Below are 21,238 nucleotides of genomic sequence, written 5' to 3' on the forward strand. Positions count from 1 at the left end.
CATCTAAATTTCAATTTGTTCTGATTCCTCTTGTAATGGTCTTTTTTCCAAATTCTCTTAGAAAGCTGGAATTTATTTAGTTATGAATAGGGAGTAAAAATGAAGTTCAAAAGTTGGACATAGGGCAAATCTGTTGCTAACTGTTTCTTTAGATGAAGTTTATTATAAGGGTCTGTGCTGTCACTAGACATTGTGTGTGTGTGTGTGTGTGTGTGTGTGTGAGAGAGAGAGAGAGAGAAAGAGAGGGAGGGGGGAAGCAGAGGTTTGTTCATTTGTTTGCCTATTGTGAAGCTGTCTTTTGCACCTTTATGTGCTTTTGTAATAGGGTGAAGTCTACTCAATGGAGGCCTTGTGCCTTCTGTTGATTTTAAGCCTTAGATGTTAATCCACAGGAACCTGCTGGTCTACACAGCAGGGAGGGCTGTTACAAGTGGAAATCTGGGATTGGGAATGAGAGAGAGAGATAGAGAGACAGACTGTCTCTGTGTATGTGTGTGTGTGTTTTGGGGGTGGGAGAAGAGTGATAATCATTTAGCAATCAGCTTTTGTCACCGGTGAGCCTAACTGTTACTCTCTGTTGATAGCCAGATTGAGAAGTTGTCCTTTTAAATATCTTTTGATTTTACTTGACATATGTATACCCATGATATGGAACTTTATTGTTGTTCTAATACTAAAGAACCTAAAGTCATTTAGTTCTGATGCAAGGAAAGGCAGCAAATTTTTAACACTCAACTGTGATTTTTAATTCTGACTTTTCTCCTAATCAACATCTATACTGTTTTATTCTGAAGGAGAAATGGTTGAATATAGAATTTTATTATTTATTTGGCTGTTTGGATTAATCCTGACTGTAGTAATACCTTAACTAGTTAAGTCTAATTTAGTAGAGTTTTTATTCTGAGGAGTGTAGCTATTGGACCAGAGTTTCTTGGCTGCAATTACTTTCTTTTTAAAGAAGCTATGTAATTTAAAGTGTGTGTACTGTATGAGAAAGGGGTGGGGCATGGAGAAGCTTATTATAAAATTTTAGCTGAAAAATATTATCTTTATAAACAATATTTAAGTGACACGAAAAATGGAAGGAGGAGATACAAAATGTGTTTCATTTCACACAGAGCTGAACTGTTTGAGAGACTGGGGGACAGAAACTTTTAAGGTGTGATGTTTTCTTTCCCCTTTTCATCTCCATAATCAGAAACTGGTTCTTCAAGTTGCAGTGCCAGTTAGACGTCCTATAATGAGTATTTCACATTCTTCCCTCCTTGACTTCAGGTGTAAATGGCGGTAATACGAAATAAATATTTAGCGTTTTTGGCATCGTATTTCAGCTAGAGATCTGTAATGAGCAGGAACTTGCTAATATAAAGTAAGTTTTATACATTATTGTAGTTTGGATTGCATAACATTGTTTTAGCAAAGGGCTTAAACCATATATCATACCTTTGTAAAAATGTTTTGAGGACATGTAAGACTAGAATAAGGTTATGTTGTAACAAATTTATGAGACTTACCCAAGTCCCAGCACCCTTATTTTCCTTTGCAATGCTTAAAAACACTGCTAATTAAAAAAGGAATAGTTCTGTACAGTGTGTATGTGCACACACATGCGTGCACGTTAAATATTGAGGACACTGTTTAATAATTATTTATAATGGTATTTCAGGCAGGGATTATGGAAGACAAATGAGTAACAAAATGAGTTGCTAAAGTTGCTGATTTATGCTAATGTTTTTCAGAGGAAATACTACAGGATAATCTATCTAAATTAATATTTAGTCATAGGATATGACTTTAAGACTTATTGGAGAGTTTGGTTATAGTTCTTTTATTCTTTTGCACAGCCCAAATCTTATGTAATTTTATTTGTTCTCATAATTACATTGTACGCTATTGTTGAGTACTTTGACCATCTTTCATTTTAAAAAAATAAAATGTTGGAAGTCATAATAGGCATGGCATAGATAAGATTTTGCCAAAATAAAACTTGTCAGTATACACATTTAAAAACATTATTTTCTAATTTACCAATTATGTCATTACCAATGAGAGAGATTTATGTTTCTTTGGTTTTGTATTTATTTAGGACATGTCTCAGGAAGGCTATGGAACTAGATCGCAACCTCCTATGGCACCAGGAAAGCCTAACCATGAAGACTTGAGCCTAATACAGCAAGAAAGACCATCAAGTTTACCAGTAAGACATTAATCTGCCTGTTCTGGAAATGTAATTAATGTATTGAAAAATGAGCCCTTGTTGATTGCGCCTATGTTCATAAATTTGAGAGATAAGAAGAAATCTTTGAATTAGAAATCTGTTTTTGGAGTTTTACAGAGTATTTCTTATCAACAGACTTTTTTTTTTTTTAAAGAAGGCAGATACCATTAAGTAATTACCATTAATTCTGATGATAGTTTTTCTTCAAGGAACTCTCACTGGTAATTATTTTAGTTGCTGACTTTTCTATCATTGGCCATAATCAATAAAAGAAAAATGCATATATGTTAATACATTTTTTGCTGGTTTGCTAATGCTTCAAGTTGCTTTTCACTTTGTATACAGAGACACAGATAAACATCCTCACCCCCTCCTATGCTCAACCTCTTCTCCCCCATTCATCCCCCCAATTTCATTAAGTCTAAAAGATGACATAAAACATTAAGGTATTCTTTAAAGTTTTAGCTCTCTTTAACCTTTTAATAGTGGGACAATGGCTCACTTACCTTATCCCATTTTTTTTTTTTTACTCCAATGGACGTTTTTTCTTTTACTGATAAACATGAAAAATTTGTGAAATACAGTAAGTATGCACTCACTTGGCATGTTTGCACAAAACTCAGTATTTGTGTTATTGGATCCTTTGAAACTCTTAAATTAGTAAATTTTCTTTTAGTTTCAGATTATCCTTTTAGGCAATTTTATCTGTAGATTTATTTCAATTTCATATAATCTGGAAGATAAAAGGCACATTTCTTAGTTAACTTTTTTTGTTAAAAATATTCTGCTACATTCATAGAACAATCAGTATGGCTCATAAACTCCATTAAAAATGATTGTCAAAGCATGGGAATTAACTAAAAAGCTAGATAGCATTTGATTTTATTTGAGCCTCAGGGATGAATGAACCAAGAAATAATGTATTAGTTTATGAATAGTCAAGAATAAACATTGGTAATGAGATGGTTGTTAAACACATATATTCTACCTTTCCTTACATATTTTTAAATTAATGATACTCACTTAGCATTGTAGGAGGTAGGTAAGTGCTAGCTACATGGTTTACATTTTGTTTAGATCTTCTGTTTTTCATATATTTTTGCTACCTCTACCAGTTTCATGTCTGAAAAATTAATGGAATGTTTTTATTTTCAGGTTATTTCCTTGACTCTAGCTGTTTGACTATGATTAGAAGTTAGCTGGTGGTTTGAATAGGCATATGCCTGGTTATTGTGTTTTCCAAGTTTTTTAAGGCTTTTGTTGATCAAATGTGATCTTTGCTGAATATTAAGAAATTGTTTTATGAAATTTTAATGGCTTCCTAGGATGGACTGCAAAATTTCTTTATTTTTTTCTGATCTATTTTTGTCCTATGCTATATATGATTTCTCAGTGAATTTTCTTTTGTTGAACTAGTTTTCTATTTGTGCTGTAGCTGGTTGGCAGAGAATTCTTATTGGCTACTATATGTTTTGTACAGTTGACAAGAGTGTTTTGCATCATGTAAATGTTTTTTATGCAATCACTTTTATATTTTGCAGTTATTGAATATGTTTTAAAATCCTCTTTTCTCTTGTTCTTAGATTAAGGGTTTTGTAAATGATGGTTGACAACCAACTGTAAAGAACAGCTAATGAAGAAATGAACTGTTATAACAGATTAAATAATTGAAAAGCTTTGCTATGGGAAGTTTGCTTGATTACCCTCCTTATCCTTGAATACTTCTATCTCTATGTCCAATATTATAAAGAGGGAGCTGCAAACATTCATTATTAACTATTTGTTTTCAGTTAATTATTGTAAACTGTTTAGCATTTCAATTTTTTTAGGTTATTCATATTTGTGTTGTATTTGAGATCTTTAGTATGTGTTTGTAACAGGTTTTTTTTTTTTTTTTTTTTAAAAGGATATTGGCTCATTCTGAATGTATATATCCTGTTGGTTAGGTTTAATACAATAATCTTTTTTTGAAAACAGAATCTTACAGGTACAGTTTTCTGAATGATTCTAAAGCAAATAATTAAAAAAAATTTTTTTTTGGTTTTTATGAAAACTAGCTAGCTTGTCTATGCTGAAACCATATTTTCCAAAATGGTAAGTGACTTTTATATTCATAGGGTCATAGATTTAAAGATGAAGGTGATTTTAGAAGTCTTATGTCCATTTTCCTCATGACAGAGGAGGACACTAAGGTTTTTAGAAGCTTCTTTCTCCAATCCGAGGCTAAAAGATACTACTTAACTTTCTCAAGTTATATAGTTAATCGGTACTAGAGACAGAATTCAAGCCAAGGGCCTCCTTAGTTCAGATTTCGTTCTCTTTCCCCTATGTGTATATACTGTTTCTTATACCTTATTTCCCCATATATCTTAACACTGGAATATATACATACATACGTGTGTGTGTGTGTGTGTGTGTGTGTGTGTATTTTTTTTTTCCTGACATGCCTTAAGTCGTGTTTTTTTTAATACCATTATATTCCCGTATAATTTTCTATTGTGGCAAAATTCCATTGTATTTCATGCTGGTCGTTTGTTTTAAAACAATTTTAGGATCCTGCATATGAACCTCTATTTATCAATACTTATTTGGAGGGTTTTTGCTTGTGTAATCTACAATTATTTGAAAAGGGTACTAGATTTTAGGTCAGAACTGAGTTTAAATCCCAACCCTACTCATTTATTTGATCTCAGACCAGCTAGTTCATCTTTATGACTCTTAATTATTTCATCTATGAAATTAATGGGTTGTTCTATATGATCTTTCAGTTCTCTTTCTACTTTAAGCCTATAATCTTGTGATGATAGATTTAGGTTTAGGTAGAATCAACCAGAGTCATTAATTGTTAAAGTAATTATGATACATCTCTATCCTGAAGTTTTCTGTTTTGGGTGTGCATGAGTTAGCTTTGGCATTCACTCCATTCTACAACAAACCCATTTTTTTAAATTAAAGTTTTTTTATTTCTAAATTTTTTCATTTCTAAAACACATGAAAAGGTAATTTTTCAACATTGATCATTGCAAAATCTTAGGTTTCAATATTCTCCTTCCCTTTCTTCCCCCTCTCCCCCACTCCCCACCTGGTCTATCACCTCCCATGGATGGCAAATAATCCAATATATGTTAAACATGGTAAAAATATATGTAAATCCAACATAGGCATACATATTTATGCAATTATTTTGCTATATAAGAAAAATCTGATCAGAAAGAAAGAAAAATGAGAAAGAAAACAAGTGCAAGCAATCAACCACAAAAAAGGTGAAAATGCTGTGCTGTGATCCATACTTAGTTCCCACAGTCCTCACTGGGTACAGATGGCTCTCTTCATCATAAGCCATTGGAACAGCCATCAGTCATCTCATTGTTGAAGAGAGCCTTGATTATCACATAGCCTTGTTGCTGTGTGCAATGTTCTCTTGATCCTGCTCACTTCACTCAGCATCCGTTCACATAAGTCTCTCCAGGACTCTCTGAAATCATCCTGCTGGTTGTTTCTTATAGAACAATAATATTCCATAACATTCATATACCATAACTTATTCAACCATTCTCCCATTGATGGGCATCCACTCAGTTTCCAGTTTCTGGCCACTACAAAGATGGCTGCCACAAACATTTTTGCACATGTGGATCAATTTCCCTCCTTTAAGATCTCTTTGGGATACAAGCCCAGCAGAGACACTGCTGGATCAAAGGTTATGCATAGTTTGATAACTTTTTGAGCACAGTTCCAAATCAATCTCCAAAATGGTTGGATCCATTCAACCAACAATGTATTAGTGTCCCAGTTTTCCCACATCCCCTCCAACATTCGCCTTTACTCTTTCCTGTCAGCCAATCCGAGAGAAGTGTAGTGGTATCTCAGAGTTATCTTAATTTGCATTTCTCTGATTAATAATGATTTGGAACACCTTTTCATATGAATAGAAATGGTTTTAGTTTCTCCATCAGACAATTGTCTGTTCATATCCTTTGACCATTTATCAGTTGGAGAATGGCTTGAATTCTTATAAATTTGAGTCACTTCTTTACATTTTTTAGAAATAAGGCCTTTAAGAAGCAGCTAGGTGGTGTACCAGCAATGAAGTCCGGTGGACCAGAGTTCAAATGTGCACTCAGGCACTTAACATTTCCTAGCTGTATAATCCTGGGCAAGTCACTTAACCCCAATTGCCTCAGCAAAAAGAAAAGAAAAAAAGAAATAAGGCTTTTATCAGAATTTTTGAATGTAAAAATGTTTTCCCAGTTTGTTGCTTCCCTTCTAATCTTGTCTGTATTAGTTTTGAACAAACCCATATTAGTTAGCTTTTCTTCTTTTATATATCTAATATGGAAATTTAATGTTTCAGCTACCCAAAAGTGATTCATACAGTATTATGCTCTTAGGTCATTTGTAGATTCATTGCATAATTTTTACTAATTTTTTTTCAAATGCTAGTTATGTCAATCTATGACCATTCAGTTTTGATGATTATTTAAATCATTGATGCCATCTCCTTATACTAGATAGAAGGATGTTTTCTGTTACAATTCTTTGGTGATGTGTTTAGTGAAACATACGTGAAGATCAATGGCTTTCAGAGATGTATACTAGATAATTTTCTATACTTCCAAATCAATATATTACAGTTGAAACTGTTATAAAAATACTGATCACACAAAACTAAGTACTTCCATGAAGATATGTTTGTAATTCCTCTCTTTTACCCCCATCTATATTTGACTTAAGTATTTTCTTTGACTTTTTCTTATTATCTGTCTTGTTTATAAGAAGCCAAAATATTTAGATTTTTTTCCCTTCACTAGTTTTTTAAAAATAAACTAATCTGTCTAAGAAATTAATCTTTTGTATTGACTTTGTGTATATGTGTGTTTGTGTGTATGTGTACATATGAAGCTCCATTATTATATTCTCTTTTTAATTAGTGTTGAATTTTACTATCTTATTAGGTTCTGTTTTAGAATTTGGCATATAATTTCATATTCAATATAAGACTAATGCCAAATGACATACTTGTTTTCATGTTGTTCCAGAGCCATGGTTAATATGTCTTTTTCTTTTTAATAGATGTACAAACCTTAGAAGAATAAGAGATTATCTATTAAATCTTCATGTTTTTACATAGGGCAGTTTTCCTTGTTGAAAACTAGGATTAGGAATTGGATCAAAAAATATAACATTGTATTTTATTATTACTGCATCATTAACTGGCTTGGGAGTCCAAAAGATCTAAGTTAAAGTCCTAATTGTTATATCTGTTTGAGTTAGTCACTTAAGTTTACTGCTTTATGTGTCTGACTCTCCTATATCTTCATTTACTTGCAGATTACTGTTAGGGGAGAGTTTTTACCCTGGATTCAGTCCACAGCTGTTTTTCTTCACATTCTCCCCAATCCTGACCCACTAATTCTCTTATTATTAATTATGTGTTTGTGTGTAACTATCTGTATCTCTATCTAATGGTGATAAAGTGAGCTGTTGGATTCCCTTGGTACATTATAGTTGACAACTTAAAAACTTACTGTAAGGTGAATTCACTTTGGATTTGGGTAGAAATAGTCAGAATTTATGGAACTCTGAAATTTAAAAAGAACCAAAATATGGTATGAGAAGAAGAAAAATATTTTTTGTATAAATTCCTTGTGTATGACTTTCATATTCTACTTTGAAAGAATGACTTATAGATATAGCTTCTCAGTTATGCCAATCTCATGGTTTTTTACATAAAACAAAACAATTATGACAAATTTCTTTTTAAAAAGAATATGTTTTTGGAGGAAGATATTTTGATTTTACTATGTCCAAAATAGGTGCACTGAAAGATTCCATCCTAAAAATGATGCTAAATTAAAATGTCTGAAGAAATGTGGGGGTATCTCCTTAGGAAGATATGCTTTGTTTATATTTTGTGTTTTTAGAACACTTGTTTAATGTACACCCTCATGTTTTCGCTGTTACTATGCTTACATAATGTTAGTAGATTGCATAATTATGGATAAAAAGGAACTTTAATTTTTAAAATTTAAAAGCTTTTGGCCTCTCACTTCATAATAAATTGGTATATATTTTTTTTATGACTCAGCAGTTGTTGATTTCCTTGATTTCTGAAAATAGCATTTTTTTTTCTTTTGGAGAAAATTGCCACCAAATTTTTTTTTTTAAATCTAAAGAGGTCTAAGTAAGCACTTAAAATTATTACATTTCTATATCTTTTAGGGATATCCTGATGCCAATAATCCATAAAGTTCACTCTAAACTTTTTATTGTGCTTTGTTGACAAATATCTTGGACATTTAGATAGTGAGAGCTTGATTGTTCATGGGACATTACATAAAATAGGTATTTGGCTTTATGAAGGAAACAACAGATGAATATTATTCTGAAAGAAGATATAAAAACTATATATTGGATGAGAATATTTAGAAAATTGTCATTGTCAAAAGAGACTTTTAGGGGACTTAAGATTAATAACAAAGACTAGGTTTTTTTTTTTTTTTTTTTTAATTCTTTCATTGAAACCTGAAGTAGACTTTGTTTTTCCTCATTTAATTCCTTTTAAATGGCATTATGTTATGAACTAAAGTATTTTGGAGGGAATATTAAAAAAAAATGCTATAATGGTTATTTTTAACCATTTTAACCACTTCATCAGTCTGGTTAAAAATAACCAACTTGATTAGGTGGTTAGTATGATTTAACTCTGTTTCTCACCATTTTGTACAATAAAAATTCTTTGGTTTTGGGCATACTAATATACATCTGCACAAATTCTGAAATACTGAATACTTTATAAGAATCAATATATAGGAAATGAATATAAACTGCTTGCATTTTTGTTTTTCTTCCTGGGTTATTTATACCTTCTGAATTCAATTCTCCCTGTGCAACAAGAAAACTATTCGGTTCTGCACACATATATTGTATCTAGGATATACTGAAACCCATTCAACATGTAAAGGACTGCTTGCCATCTGGGGGAGGGGTGGAGGGAGGGAGGGAGGGAGGGGAAAAATCGGAACAGAAGTGAATGCAAGGGATAATGTTGTAAAAAATTACCCTGGCATGAATTCTATCAATAAAAAGTTATTAAAAAAAAAGGAAATTAAAGGGGTGTTTAAAAGTTGGGGGGAAAAAGAATCAATATACAGCAACTTAAAATACCCAGAGACTGTTTCTAGGGCAAGCTCTTTTGACCTGTTTTAATGAATAAGAAAGTAATCCTTATTTGTAGTTAGCAGTATCATTTGCATTCCAGTGATATGCCAAAATTTTTTTTTTTTTTAAGTCAACAAAACCTTAAATGGGTTCAACATGCCCCCAGCAATCTTGTTTACACAACTCTTTCATTGAGACTGCTTTTTTTTTTTTTTTAAATAAAAGCTAGATTGGACAAAAGTGGATTTTATAGCCAGCTAGAATGATTAGACTGTGAATTAGTATAGTCCAAGTGAATATGGACAAGGAAAAAAAATGCTTTTAAAGAAAGCCAAAAGGTTAGAAATTTACAGTGATCTATACTATTTTAGTAACAGAATAAAGAAACTAACGTTAGAGGATACATATAAAATACTCATCAATAGGTATATTTGATTGATTGATTTAAATTAATAGTGCCTGTCTTCAATAAAGTTAGCAGGCACAATTTTTCTAAGGTACATTTTATAAAACAGGACGTAAATTTAACATAATTTATCTGAAGATGCAAAATTAAATATTATTTAGTGTCCATGACTTCCTTGTGTTATTTTGGACCCGGTTTTAAGACTTTACAGACAAGGTGGAGTTAAGAATAGCCACCAACAGTGTCTGGGAAATCCCCAAGTACTGTCTTGGTTTGCTAAGAGAAAAAAAAAAACAGTGAAAAATAAAATAAAATAAAAACTGACATTCACCCTGTGAATACTAGCAAATAAATATAGAAGTGTCTTGAACATCTGTATCTCAGATATTTTTTCTCTTTTTGGATATTAAAAAAAAAAAAGATATACTAGTATGAAGAGACAGAAAACCTTTCTCCCTATTGCACTGCCTTTCCCCCCTATGACTACAGTTCCTGGAATGTAGCACTGAGATGCCTGGAGAGAGAGCTCCTCCCTCTTTCTATCTTTGTGTTGTCCTTTGCCTGCCTTGGCTACCACCACTGACATGTCTTATAGTTAACTTCTTTTCCCAGTATTGCTCATGGATTGACTATTAGGAATGTATTTCTCCTCATGTCATCTAAGTCAGGGTGAACCTAGAATTCAGTTTGCAGATTTTCACTTCACATTCATCTTTTGAGGAATGTTTCTATTTTATTTAATGAGGGAGCGATATATATCCTGCTGTAGTTCATGATAGTAATTGTGGACTCTGGGTATTTGCTTTTATAGTTCTTTACAATGGAAGTAGCTATTTTGGGATATGTTAAATCCAGACTGTCAAGTTATGGGGAGAAATATTTCCTAGAAGTCTTTACCTGACAAAGTTAGCTGTTCTTCCTTACAGAATAGAATTTGAGAGAACTCTTTTTTTTTTTTTTTCATATATATATATATATATATATATATATATATATAGGTCCTTTCTGCAGAGTTGTAAAATAACTGAATGGTCTTGTTTTCTTTTGTTTGGGTCAAGAAATTTTAGCTGAAAATTGTTACTCTGTGAAAGAAGATTATTGACTCAACAAGCCTTCAATTTTCAGTGAATAACACTCCCACCCTCTAGCTTTAGGAACATGTCGTGCATGCATTCTATTTTAAAATACAGACTATAATTTAAAACAGGCAGCTTGATGCCCCACTGAACTTTGTTTAAGCCTGGAATAAGGGAAGGAGGGTGGAGCTTAAAGCCATGTAAAATAACTAAGGTTTCTCGAATGCTTTTCTCATTATTATACATCAAAAAATTTTAAAATATTATATGATTTTTGGCTTGGAAATTGAAAGAGGTGTATGTGTGTGATGTGTGTAATGGTTTGTTTGCCCCAATCCCCAAAATTTTATTTGATAAAGCATTCTTTATGTGTCCATTTGATTGGTCCCCAGTGCATATAAAAGTTATGAGTGAAAGGAGAATCACAATAAAATTACCATTCAGATATGATTGCAGGAGATGATTTCTTGTGTTAACCAGTTAATTTATGTGATTCTAGATAATTTAGTTTTTCATACAAATATTTAAAGCATAGCATTTTCCCGAGAGATATAAAATATACTTTAAAAACTATTAGAAAATAATTTTATAATTCTTCTCTTTGTTTCTTACCTCAATCTATTAAAATTGAATTACATTTAGATTTCAGTAAAGTTTAGAGGTCGCTAATCTAAACTAGGGTTTCTTACAAATTTCTTCAACTCGCGAACTCCTTTTATCCCAAGAAAGTTTTACATGACCCTGGGTATACATAAAATAGGTATACAAATCAAACACTTACTTATAATAAATCCTAATTTTGCGACTTTCACATTCAGTTAGAAGACCTCATATGGTATCATAAACCACAGTTTAAGAAACTGAGATCTAAATAACTCCCCATAAGCATGTCCTTTCTAGTATGCTCATTACAAATGGTGATTGAAACCAATTACAGTGACAAAGTCCCTTTCATCAAAGCAGTGTTAGAGAATTCTTCTCCACTCATTGTTCCTAGCTAGGATTCTTTGGAATTTCAAAGAATAAATCATATCCTTATTCCTTATGATAACCTTTGGATATTTGCAGATAGCCATTATGTTTCCAGTTAGCCGTCTTTTATTTAACCTAAATATTTCCAGTTCCTACAGTTCACATGATAAAAGTTTCCAGTCTTCTGACAGTTATCATTGTATTCCTCTGGACCTTGGTGTTGCTTCTGTTAAACTATCTAGATGTCTTTTAGAATACTGGATGCCAGCTCAGAACAAACCAATATGACATGAAGTAGGACCATCACATCCTTCATTCTGAATATTACTAAAGGGCATGATTGTGTGTGTGTGTGTGTGTGTTTTTGTTTTTTTTAACTCATCTTATTAGATTGAGCCTATTGTTCCAGCTTTTAAATCTTTTTAGCCCCCTATTTGGAAATTTAATAACTGTCTAGAAGTTGTGTTTCTTTAAGTTTCATATGCATTCATAGTGTAGTAGTGGGAATAGTGGAAAGAAAAGAATCCATAACATTTAGTTCCATGAAGGAAAATGGAAAATTGAACGATGAATAAGATTTTTGAACGAGGTGACTGATAGGATGCAGGAACTATTGGCATTATCTGGAACTTGATTGTAGAAGTTGTTTGAAGAAGGGCCCTCTTTCTTACCTTTAATGGATGGACTCATGTGGTTAATGTGGTGGACTAATGGTGCCTGAAAGTGCTGTCCAGAGGTTGATGGGGAGGGGGAAGGGTCAGAGGGTCAATGGTCTTGAGTGGAAAGTAATCAGAAACTGGTTTTAAGTAAGCCAGAGAAAGTGAATGGAAATAGTGCAGGAAGTTGCGCTTTTTATGGCTTCTTAATTAAATAATAAAATTATTTTAGGTAGAGATGCTTTGTGTTTTATCACACGATAATTTTTATTCTGTGATTTAGTTTCCTTCCTTTCATTTAGTTGCTAGTGATCTTCTTTAAAAAAAAAAAAATCAGCTTCTAAGAAAAAGGTAAAACATGTCCATGTTTAAACTAGGAGAGCCATAGCAGTAAAATTATTATACTCTAGCAGCCAGCCAGGGTTTTGTGGAAGCAGTAGAGAGATAGAAAATGGATTTTTGGGAATGTAAACTCACAGCAAGGTTGGAGTACAAGCCAGAGAAGGATGAACATCCCCATCTAGAACTTCCTAAATCTGCTAGTAAGAATAGTCCATTACGCCAGGTTTGTGGAGGAAATAGAAAGATCAGAAAGATATGTTCCTCAAAGAACTTAATACATAGTCAGCTTTAGTTTAGTTATATTGGTCTTGCAAGAGCTCATGATGTGACTTTAAAATTGTCTTAAAATTAGAAGTTGAAAGGTGCAAAAAAACCATTAACTTTTAGAGAAAATTTTAACGATTGAGTATAGCATTAGACTTATGTCCTATAACATAAGGAAATTTACAATGAAAGTTTTTTTTTTTTAATGTATACACATTATCTTTCTTATTAGAAACTCCATGAGGGCAAAGCTTTATAATCTTTTTCTCTAACCATCCCAGTTCTCCTCATATCCCTGTCTAATCTTATCCCTTGCATAGATCAATTTGTATTTATGGAATGAATGTACAATACATTGTATATAAACAGTTCTTGACTATAGAGCATTTTTTCCCTAACTTGAACTGAGATTGGAAGAAAATTTAATTTAATTTAAAAATTAATGAATTTTATTGTGTCAATTAAAGTTGACGGTTCACTGAGACCATTATCAGAATAATGTAGTGTCATTTCTTGTACTATATGATGTATTCCTCATACATCTTGGATATTATTTTATATTGTTTTAGTATCACTTTGTGTGATTGGAGTGTTTTGTTTTTTTCTGGAAAATTCTTTCCTTTGGAGACTTTCTTTTATTGTTTATGCATATTGTCATCATCATTACATCTTCTCAACCTCCACCCCTCTTTGAACATTTTCCTCTGATGAATTTATTTCTTCTTACTATTCTGAATATTTCTGTGTGCTTGAAGGCAGAGGTATGGCAAATTTTTTTGGAGGACTTGGCACATCTTATTTTTTAAGACAATACTGTAGTTAATTGTTCTTATTATTTCCGGCTATACACAGGAATCTTTGCATAGAGAATTAAGGCCAAGGAATTATTTTGAATCATGGTTAGATACTTTTATTTCAAAACGTGTGTTTGTGTGTGTGTGTGTGTGTGTGTGTGTGTGTAAATAACAGTATTCGCTAAACTCTGCAAACATTGAATGATAATTTCTCATCCCGTTTAAAAGACAGAGTAGGAATAAAGAATATGGTAGGAGGCGAAGAGAACCTAACATTTGATATAATTTGTGACAGTAAATTACCCTAGTACCTAAGTACTAAATATTAGCTAATTAGGCTAATCCATACAAGAGCAGTTTACAAATTAATGACAGGTTTCTATTACATTTTTATTAGGGCTTTGTTTAAAATTCTTTGTTTAAAAAATAACCAGTTTGTTTTGCTTAACATTAGTTGTCTACAATAAATGAAAATGTTTGAATGTCTTTTATTTTTGTATTTCATAAGGAATTTTTTGTATTACAAATTGAAATCACCAAGCACTTTAATATAACAAGTACAATTACAGTACCATTTCTTTTCATTAACTTGTATAATAGATGAATAAATGTTCATTTGGAGATGGGCATTAGTATTTTATTTCTGGGATAGCATTATTATTTATAATGTTATACACATATGATATAATAAACATCTAAACATATTAAAGCAAACATAAAATTTGAAAGTGTTCAATATGCTTTTGTTCACTTATTTAATTTGCTCTTCCCAACAATCCTATGAAATATTTTTGATGGTCCTGTTTTCAGGAAACAGTCTGAGAAAAGTTAATTGACTTGTTCATCACAGCTAGTATAAGAAAGATTTGAACCTATATTATGATAGAAAAGTTAAGACTAGTGGTAATAAAAAATTACTTAAATTTTATGGCCACTTAAGTATTATTATTATTTTTAAAACAAACTATAGAACTGGAATAGATTCTCTACACATGGAGAAAAAAATCCCTTTTACAAAATATTTTTACAAAATAGTTGAGGTCTTCAAAAGAAAATATTTTAGGAGAAAAGAATAGCTACGTCAAACACAAGTCTATTCTACTTTTGGTCAGTTTTAACTGCTAAATACATTTTTATTTACATCAAACCTAAATTTTCCTTTTTTTGAAATTCCATTGAATGCTTCTAATTTTCCCCTCAAAATACTATGGCTTATCTTGTGTTATCTTCAAGCAGCTTAATAATAAGTTTATTTGATTCCAGTTTCCTTTTAATTTTGAGAGAATTTTGTTTTGTTTTACCTGCTGCATAATTAATTCCTGAACTCTAAGAGTTGTATTATGGCAAGAGACTTGAATCTCTGAACGGATTATACAGGTTTGCATTATCACAATAGAATACTGTAGAATGAGTTCTGTCAGTGTACTTATAGATATACATGGCAAAATTCTTATTTTCTCTTCTTATTGTCTTCTAAGAAAGGAAAGTTAGAAGTCTTCTTTACAAGGCTTTTGCAAGCAATCAGTTTGGAGGGGTACCACATACTTTGTCCTTCCTAGTTAATGAAATGTTTCGTGTGCTTTTTTTGGCTGGCCAGATTTCTTGATTATTTTTTTCCTTTTTTTCCCCTATTGTAGTGAAGAAGGAATTCTAAAAAATCTTCCTGCCTCTGATGTAATTCTGTAGGTTACTTGAGGGTTATGAAGCCCAAATACCTGTGTTACCTCTATGTGGTTATCAGTGACCTTTGAAATTCTTATTAGCCAAGGGACTGCTGATGCTGATAGCCTTACAGTCTGCCAAGCAAGAAATAAAGCTACAAGCCATAGTTCTTGCCAAGGTTGACTGCTGTTAAAGCAACATTGCTACATAATTTTAGTATTAAAGTAGCTGCAGAAAGAAGTAGGAAATGTTTCTTTTGACTGTGATATACCATTCCCATTTTACAGACAAAGAAACTATGACATTCTATTAACTATTCAACATCAGTGAAATACACTTGCGATTCACTCAATGAAATGAACAGCCAAGTATTAAATTGTACATGTTCATTCAATAAATACACAATTTCATGTTCTTTTTGTCCTTTCCTATTCCCTCCCCCCTTTGTGTTTGTTATTTACAAAGTCAACAACTTATTAAACTATTTAATGACTGAGCCTTGATCAGATCCTAGTTCTTATGAATGTTAAGTAAGTCCAGTGTTAATGGACTTCTTCCTTGCCTATCTTTCATTCTTCTCATCTCCAATTTCTCCATCTCCCCCTTGCCCTTGCTACTGCTATAGACATCTTTTATTTCTTGGTACTGTGTATCTAGAAATGTATATAGCATGGCAGACTATATAATTGATCAACACATGGGAAATGCTGAAAATCACATGTTGAAAGAACCACCACAGGATCTTGCAGTGTCCTGCCTTGCCCATTTCAGTCTTGCCAGCATGAAATGTAATGACTATTTAAAAACGAAACAAAACAAAAAACCACATATAAGAATACAGTTTAATTAAGTGCATACCAGTTAAACTTAGGAGCTAGGGGCTGCAAAGATAAAAACTGCAATTCTTTTCTTCATAGAATTCATATTCTCTCAGGTATGTACATGTGCAGATATTTAAGTTTGAGCTAATTTGATAAAGAGAGGGAAAGCATCAAGAATCAAGATAAAGAGGGGAGTTGTATTTCATAGATGGGGGGAAAGGTGCTATAATAGTTGGGAAACATTAATTTTCTAGGTTATCCTGAATTCTGCTTTTAGATTTTGTGACTTCAGATGTGGAGGAAGAATAATTTTATCAGATAGCAGAATGGACTGACAAGTTGACCTTCATTTTACCCTTTTTGTCTTCTCATTGAGATTAAAATAACCTGGCAGCCTGAGCAAGGGAAGAGAATTAGAAAAACCTAAAATGAATATAGTAAATTTTCCTCTGAAAAATTAAGGTTTTGCAGTGTGATGGAACCTCAAAGTTGAAAGGGACTTCAAGGTCATTTCTAGAGGATGCTCTAGAAAGCTGCTACCTTGATATTTTTAAGGACAGATCTGACCATATCTCCCTGCAATGTAATTGGTCTTTATTGCATATTGCATTAAATATAAACTTTTCATTCTGACATTTAAAGCTTTCCACAACCTAGTTTTCCATCCATCTTTCCAGTTTATTTCATATTATTCTCTTTATTTTCCAATCAGAATGAACTACTACCAGCTCTTCTGTGTCCACAACATTCCATCTCCTCCCTCTGTGCATTTCCCAAGGTGTCTGCCATGGCTGGAGTTCACTCTGTCCTTAATTCTGACTCATAGAATACCCAGTTTTCAGAGCACATCTCAGGTGAAGATTCATCCGTGAGGCCTTTTCCTCTCACTTCAGTCATTAGTATTCTCTTTCTTACTCTCCTTTGCTCTGTTTTCCCCATTAAATGTACATGTATCCTTGGTAGAATGAAAGTTTCTTGATAACAGAGATTGTTCTCATCTGTACATCCTGGGTATCTTACAAGTGCTTAATAACTTTTTGTTGAATTGGTACCCTAGACAACATCATTGGAAGACCCATAGTGAGGGAGATCCTACTACCTCCTCTGCTTCCTCATTCTGCTTTTCTTTGGCTCTCATTGCTACAATTTTCCTTAGATCCGATTGATATCACTCATTTTCAATTTCAACCTCTTATTCTTAGTTCTCTTTTCTTAGACAAAGCAGAGCAGGGATAATCCTTAATATGACAAATTTGAAGCTTTTTCATCCCCAAAGGTGGTCTCTTTTTAGTCCAGATATTCCTGACTCTTTCAGTCTTTCCTCATGAAATAGACTTGGTTGCCCTCCTTTCCAAACTCTTTAATTTATCAATGCCTTTCCTTAAAATGTATAATCCAGAACTGAATAGAATTCCACAAATAGAAGATGACCAAGAAACAGAAGGATAAAATGATTATCACTTCCCTAGTCTTGGAGTTTCATTCCTTCAATCTTTCTCACTTTCTGAGGAAAGTTTTACAAGAATATGAAATTATTTAGAAATATCTACAGCTGACTGAAATTTACTTGAGTGAAACTGAGACCAGAGATAGCAAGAGTCAATCATTTTTTAATGTCTTTTCAAGACAAATAATGACGACCTCTTGGGTAGTCTATTTTACTAAGTCAGTAAGAACTAAATTTTGAGGCCTGTCTGAATAATTGAATTAGTATAGGAAAATATGTGTGTTTGAATTTTGCATTTCACATCCCAATTGATTAGATGACATTAATTAAAGGAAATTTGTTGCTTCCTGAATGAGGTCATTTTCAAGGTGGTAATTTGGTTGGAGAAAATGCCTTTCAAGCATTCTTACCCTGATTATTAGTGCTGTTCTTTCAATCCAGAGGTGGTTGTGCTTATTGATGTGTGAACTGTACACAAGTTCCCCAATGGTAAAATTTGTAAATGACCAGTCTAGTATTCACTATGCTCAGTAAGAGGAAATGAGACTGTTTAGGTCAAGTTGTACCCTAGAACTTTTAAATAGGTTAATAAATTTCACCTGCCCCCACTGTGTTTTTCATTGACTATTCCTGACTCATCATGCCATCTTCACTCCTGCATAGCATCTCAAAATCTTAAGAAATTGAAAGGGTCTCTGAGGTCATCTAGAAGAATCCATACCTAAATAGACATTCCCCGTGCTCCCTCCTCTCCCATTATAATAGCCTCCTTAGATGACCTCCATTAATGGGAAAGAAGCTCATTGCCTCTTTGAAACAGTTTATACCCCTTTGGGACGTTTTAATTTGTTAGGAAGTTTTTTTTTCATAAAATGAGTTTTATCTCCCTCTATATACCCTACATACCTATTGCTGGTGCCCCAAAGTACAAATCTCCTTTATTCTTCCACAAAATAACCAGTCATATCTTTAAGGATAGTTTCCTAAGCCTTCTCTTACTAGGCCAAATATTCTGTTTCTTTATTTAGTCATCTCTTCACTTGGCCTCCAGTTCCCTTCATATTCTGGATGTTTCCCCTACAATTAGAGCCTCTAAGTGATCTTTTCAAATGTGGACATCTTTTCTTTTTCTTCCTTTCCTTTCCCTTTCCCTTTCCCTTTCCCTTTTCCCTTTTCCCTTTTTTTCCCTTTTTCCCCCTTTTTTTCCCCCTTTTTTTCCCCTTTTTTTCCCCCTTTTTTTCCCCTTTTTTTTTTTTTTTTCCCCTTTTTTTTTTTTTCCCCTTTTTTTCCCTTTTTTTCCCCCCTTTTTTTCCCCTTTTTTTTCCCCCTTTTTTTCCCCTTTTTTTCCCCCTTTTTTTCCCCTTTTTTTCCCCTTTTTCCCCCCTTTTTCCCCCTTTTTCCCCTTTTTTTCCCTTTTTTTCCCCTTTTTTTCCCTTCTCCCTTTTCCCTTTTCCCTTTTCCTTTTTCCTTTTCCCCTTTCCCCATCCTTCCCTTCCTTCCCTTCCTTCCTTTTTCTCCCATGCTATTAACCTTTTAAATTCTAAAAGCTGTTGATCAATTTGCTGAAGTCTATCTCCTAGTCCCTGTGATTAGATCACTGGGTCTCTATGTAGTAGATACTTAACAAATGTTTGTTGCTATACCATAAAATGATGATAATTTCCCCAGCTTCTCCACTTTTTTCCTGGAGGTTATTTTAGGGATCAAATGAGACATTGAAATTTAAATGTAAGTTTTAAGTATTACTATTCAATAACAATACCTGACATTTGAAGTTTATTAAACATTTTGCTTGCATTATCTCATTTGTTATCTATAACTGTAAACTTCTAGACCTTTGGTGACACACTTACATAGAAACTGGATCCCTGTGGATCCCATATTGACTCAGAAAACCACAAATGAAAGTTGTCTATGTTATATTGTATTTTTGTTTGTTTTGTTAAAAGCTTTTGACATTTTCGTTTCCTTGGGGCTATACTCAAGCCTATTTGGTGCTAGTTCTAGAATACAAAGTCCTCGAAGGCAATGACTGTCCAAGGCAAATTCTGTTGAATTTACTTTCTAATTATTTAAAAGAGGAGGGAAAAATCTGAGAAACAGACAGAAAGCATACATGAAATATATTTTTAACAATCTGCAGCCTGATTTCTTAGATAATTTGCATTTTGACACCAGTTAATTTGCATAGTTGAGGTATAGGACTTCTAGATTTTCCTATTGGAATATATCTGCCTTCAGCTTGGTATTTGCTGATAGTAAGTTTCTCTTTGCAAATGCAAATTTTCAGCACTGCTAGATGCAGTTTACTACCACTGTGGTCTAATGTACAGAAACAGAAAATGAAAACTGAAATGATTAAAACCTCAAAGATATGTTGAATCTGGGACAATAGAATGGTGCAAGTCTACTTGCAGGTGTAACTCACTTTACATAATAAATGTGTTATTGATAACGATTTCATTTTTATTTTTTTCTAAGTGGAACCCCCAAATTATGACATACTTCTATTGAGAATTTATTTTTGAGGACTAAGATATTTTTATATATCTTAAATCAACTAATTTGTTTTTCTTGTGAAGCTGAATTATATATTCTATAATATTTGAGATTGTCATACTGACGGATAATAGCTCCCACATATATACAATTCTTTATTTTTGTAGTGTGTAATAAATGGATTTTTATTTATGGATTGCTATGCTTAGCCCAAGTTAAAACAAATTTCACATGGTCAAAATATTTTTTTGTGGGAGAAGTCTACTTTGTTGTATGAATTGTTAGTACATCATATTCAGAACATAATAAGCCTGTTAAAGCTCTAAAATCCATGGAAAATTAAATTCTCCTTAATTATTAAAATACCCTTGTTTTGTTTTTTTTACAATATCTTATCGAGGTTTGCAATGATTTCAATGTAATACATTCTAAGGTAATTCAACATTAAAAGAATTAATATCTTGCACAAGATCTTTCTTTTGATGTTCATATTCACTGATATCTCATACCTTTTCCCCCTTTTTCTTTTTTTTTTTTTTCCTGGCAGCGTAAATAGCCTCCTGCTATATAAAACTTACTGAATGCTCCAGTAAACATCAGTGCTGTATACCTCTTGGGAAAGCCTGGTGTCCTTCCTAAAACTGGGCAGCCAGTATTTCATTATTTTTGTTTTTGGTCCAGCAAGGCCTTCTGAGGGCCATAACCATTCTTATTCAAACAATTTTTAACATGTAAGTGGCAGTCCAAAATCATCTTTCTGGTAAGTTCTTTCAAAAATAATTATACAATGAATCCTTTTCTTTTTACAACTATTAAAAAAAAATCAAAACCATACTAGTACTTTTTCAATAGTATCTTTATATTAAATGATTGCCTTCCCCCCCTCCCCCCCTCAAGTTTGAAGCATTTAACATTTGCCT

The 21,238-nt window shown here is 32.7% G+C and overlaps 1 protein-coding gene across 2 annotated transcripts in view; it reads left to right on the forward strand.

The window, feature by feature from the left end:
• Positions 1–21,238, forward strand: part of ARID1B (AT-rich interaction domain 1B) — a 535,516-nt gene that overhangs the window by 206,098 nt on the left and 308,180 nt on the right. For both annotated transcript variants that reach the window (XM_051997996.1, XM_051997995.1), the window contains one exon: positions 2,087–2,197. In XM_051997996.1, the coding sequence (XP_051853956.1) occupies positions 2,087–2,197 (111 nt within the window). The remainder of the gene's footprint in view (positions 1–2,086; positions 2,198–21,238) is intronic.

Source organism: Antechinus flavipes, chromosome 4, assembly GCF_016432865.1.
Source record: "Antechinus flavipes isolate AdamAnt ecotype Samford, QLD, Australia chromosome 4, AdamAnt_v2, whole genome shotgun sequence".
In the NCBI taxonomy this organism is placed as follows: domain Eukaryota; kingdom Metazoa; phylum Chordata; class Mammalia; order Dasyuromorphia; family Dasyuridae; genus Antechinus; species Antechinus flavipes.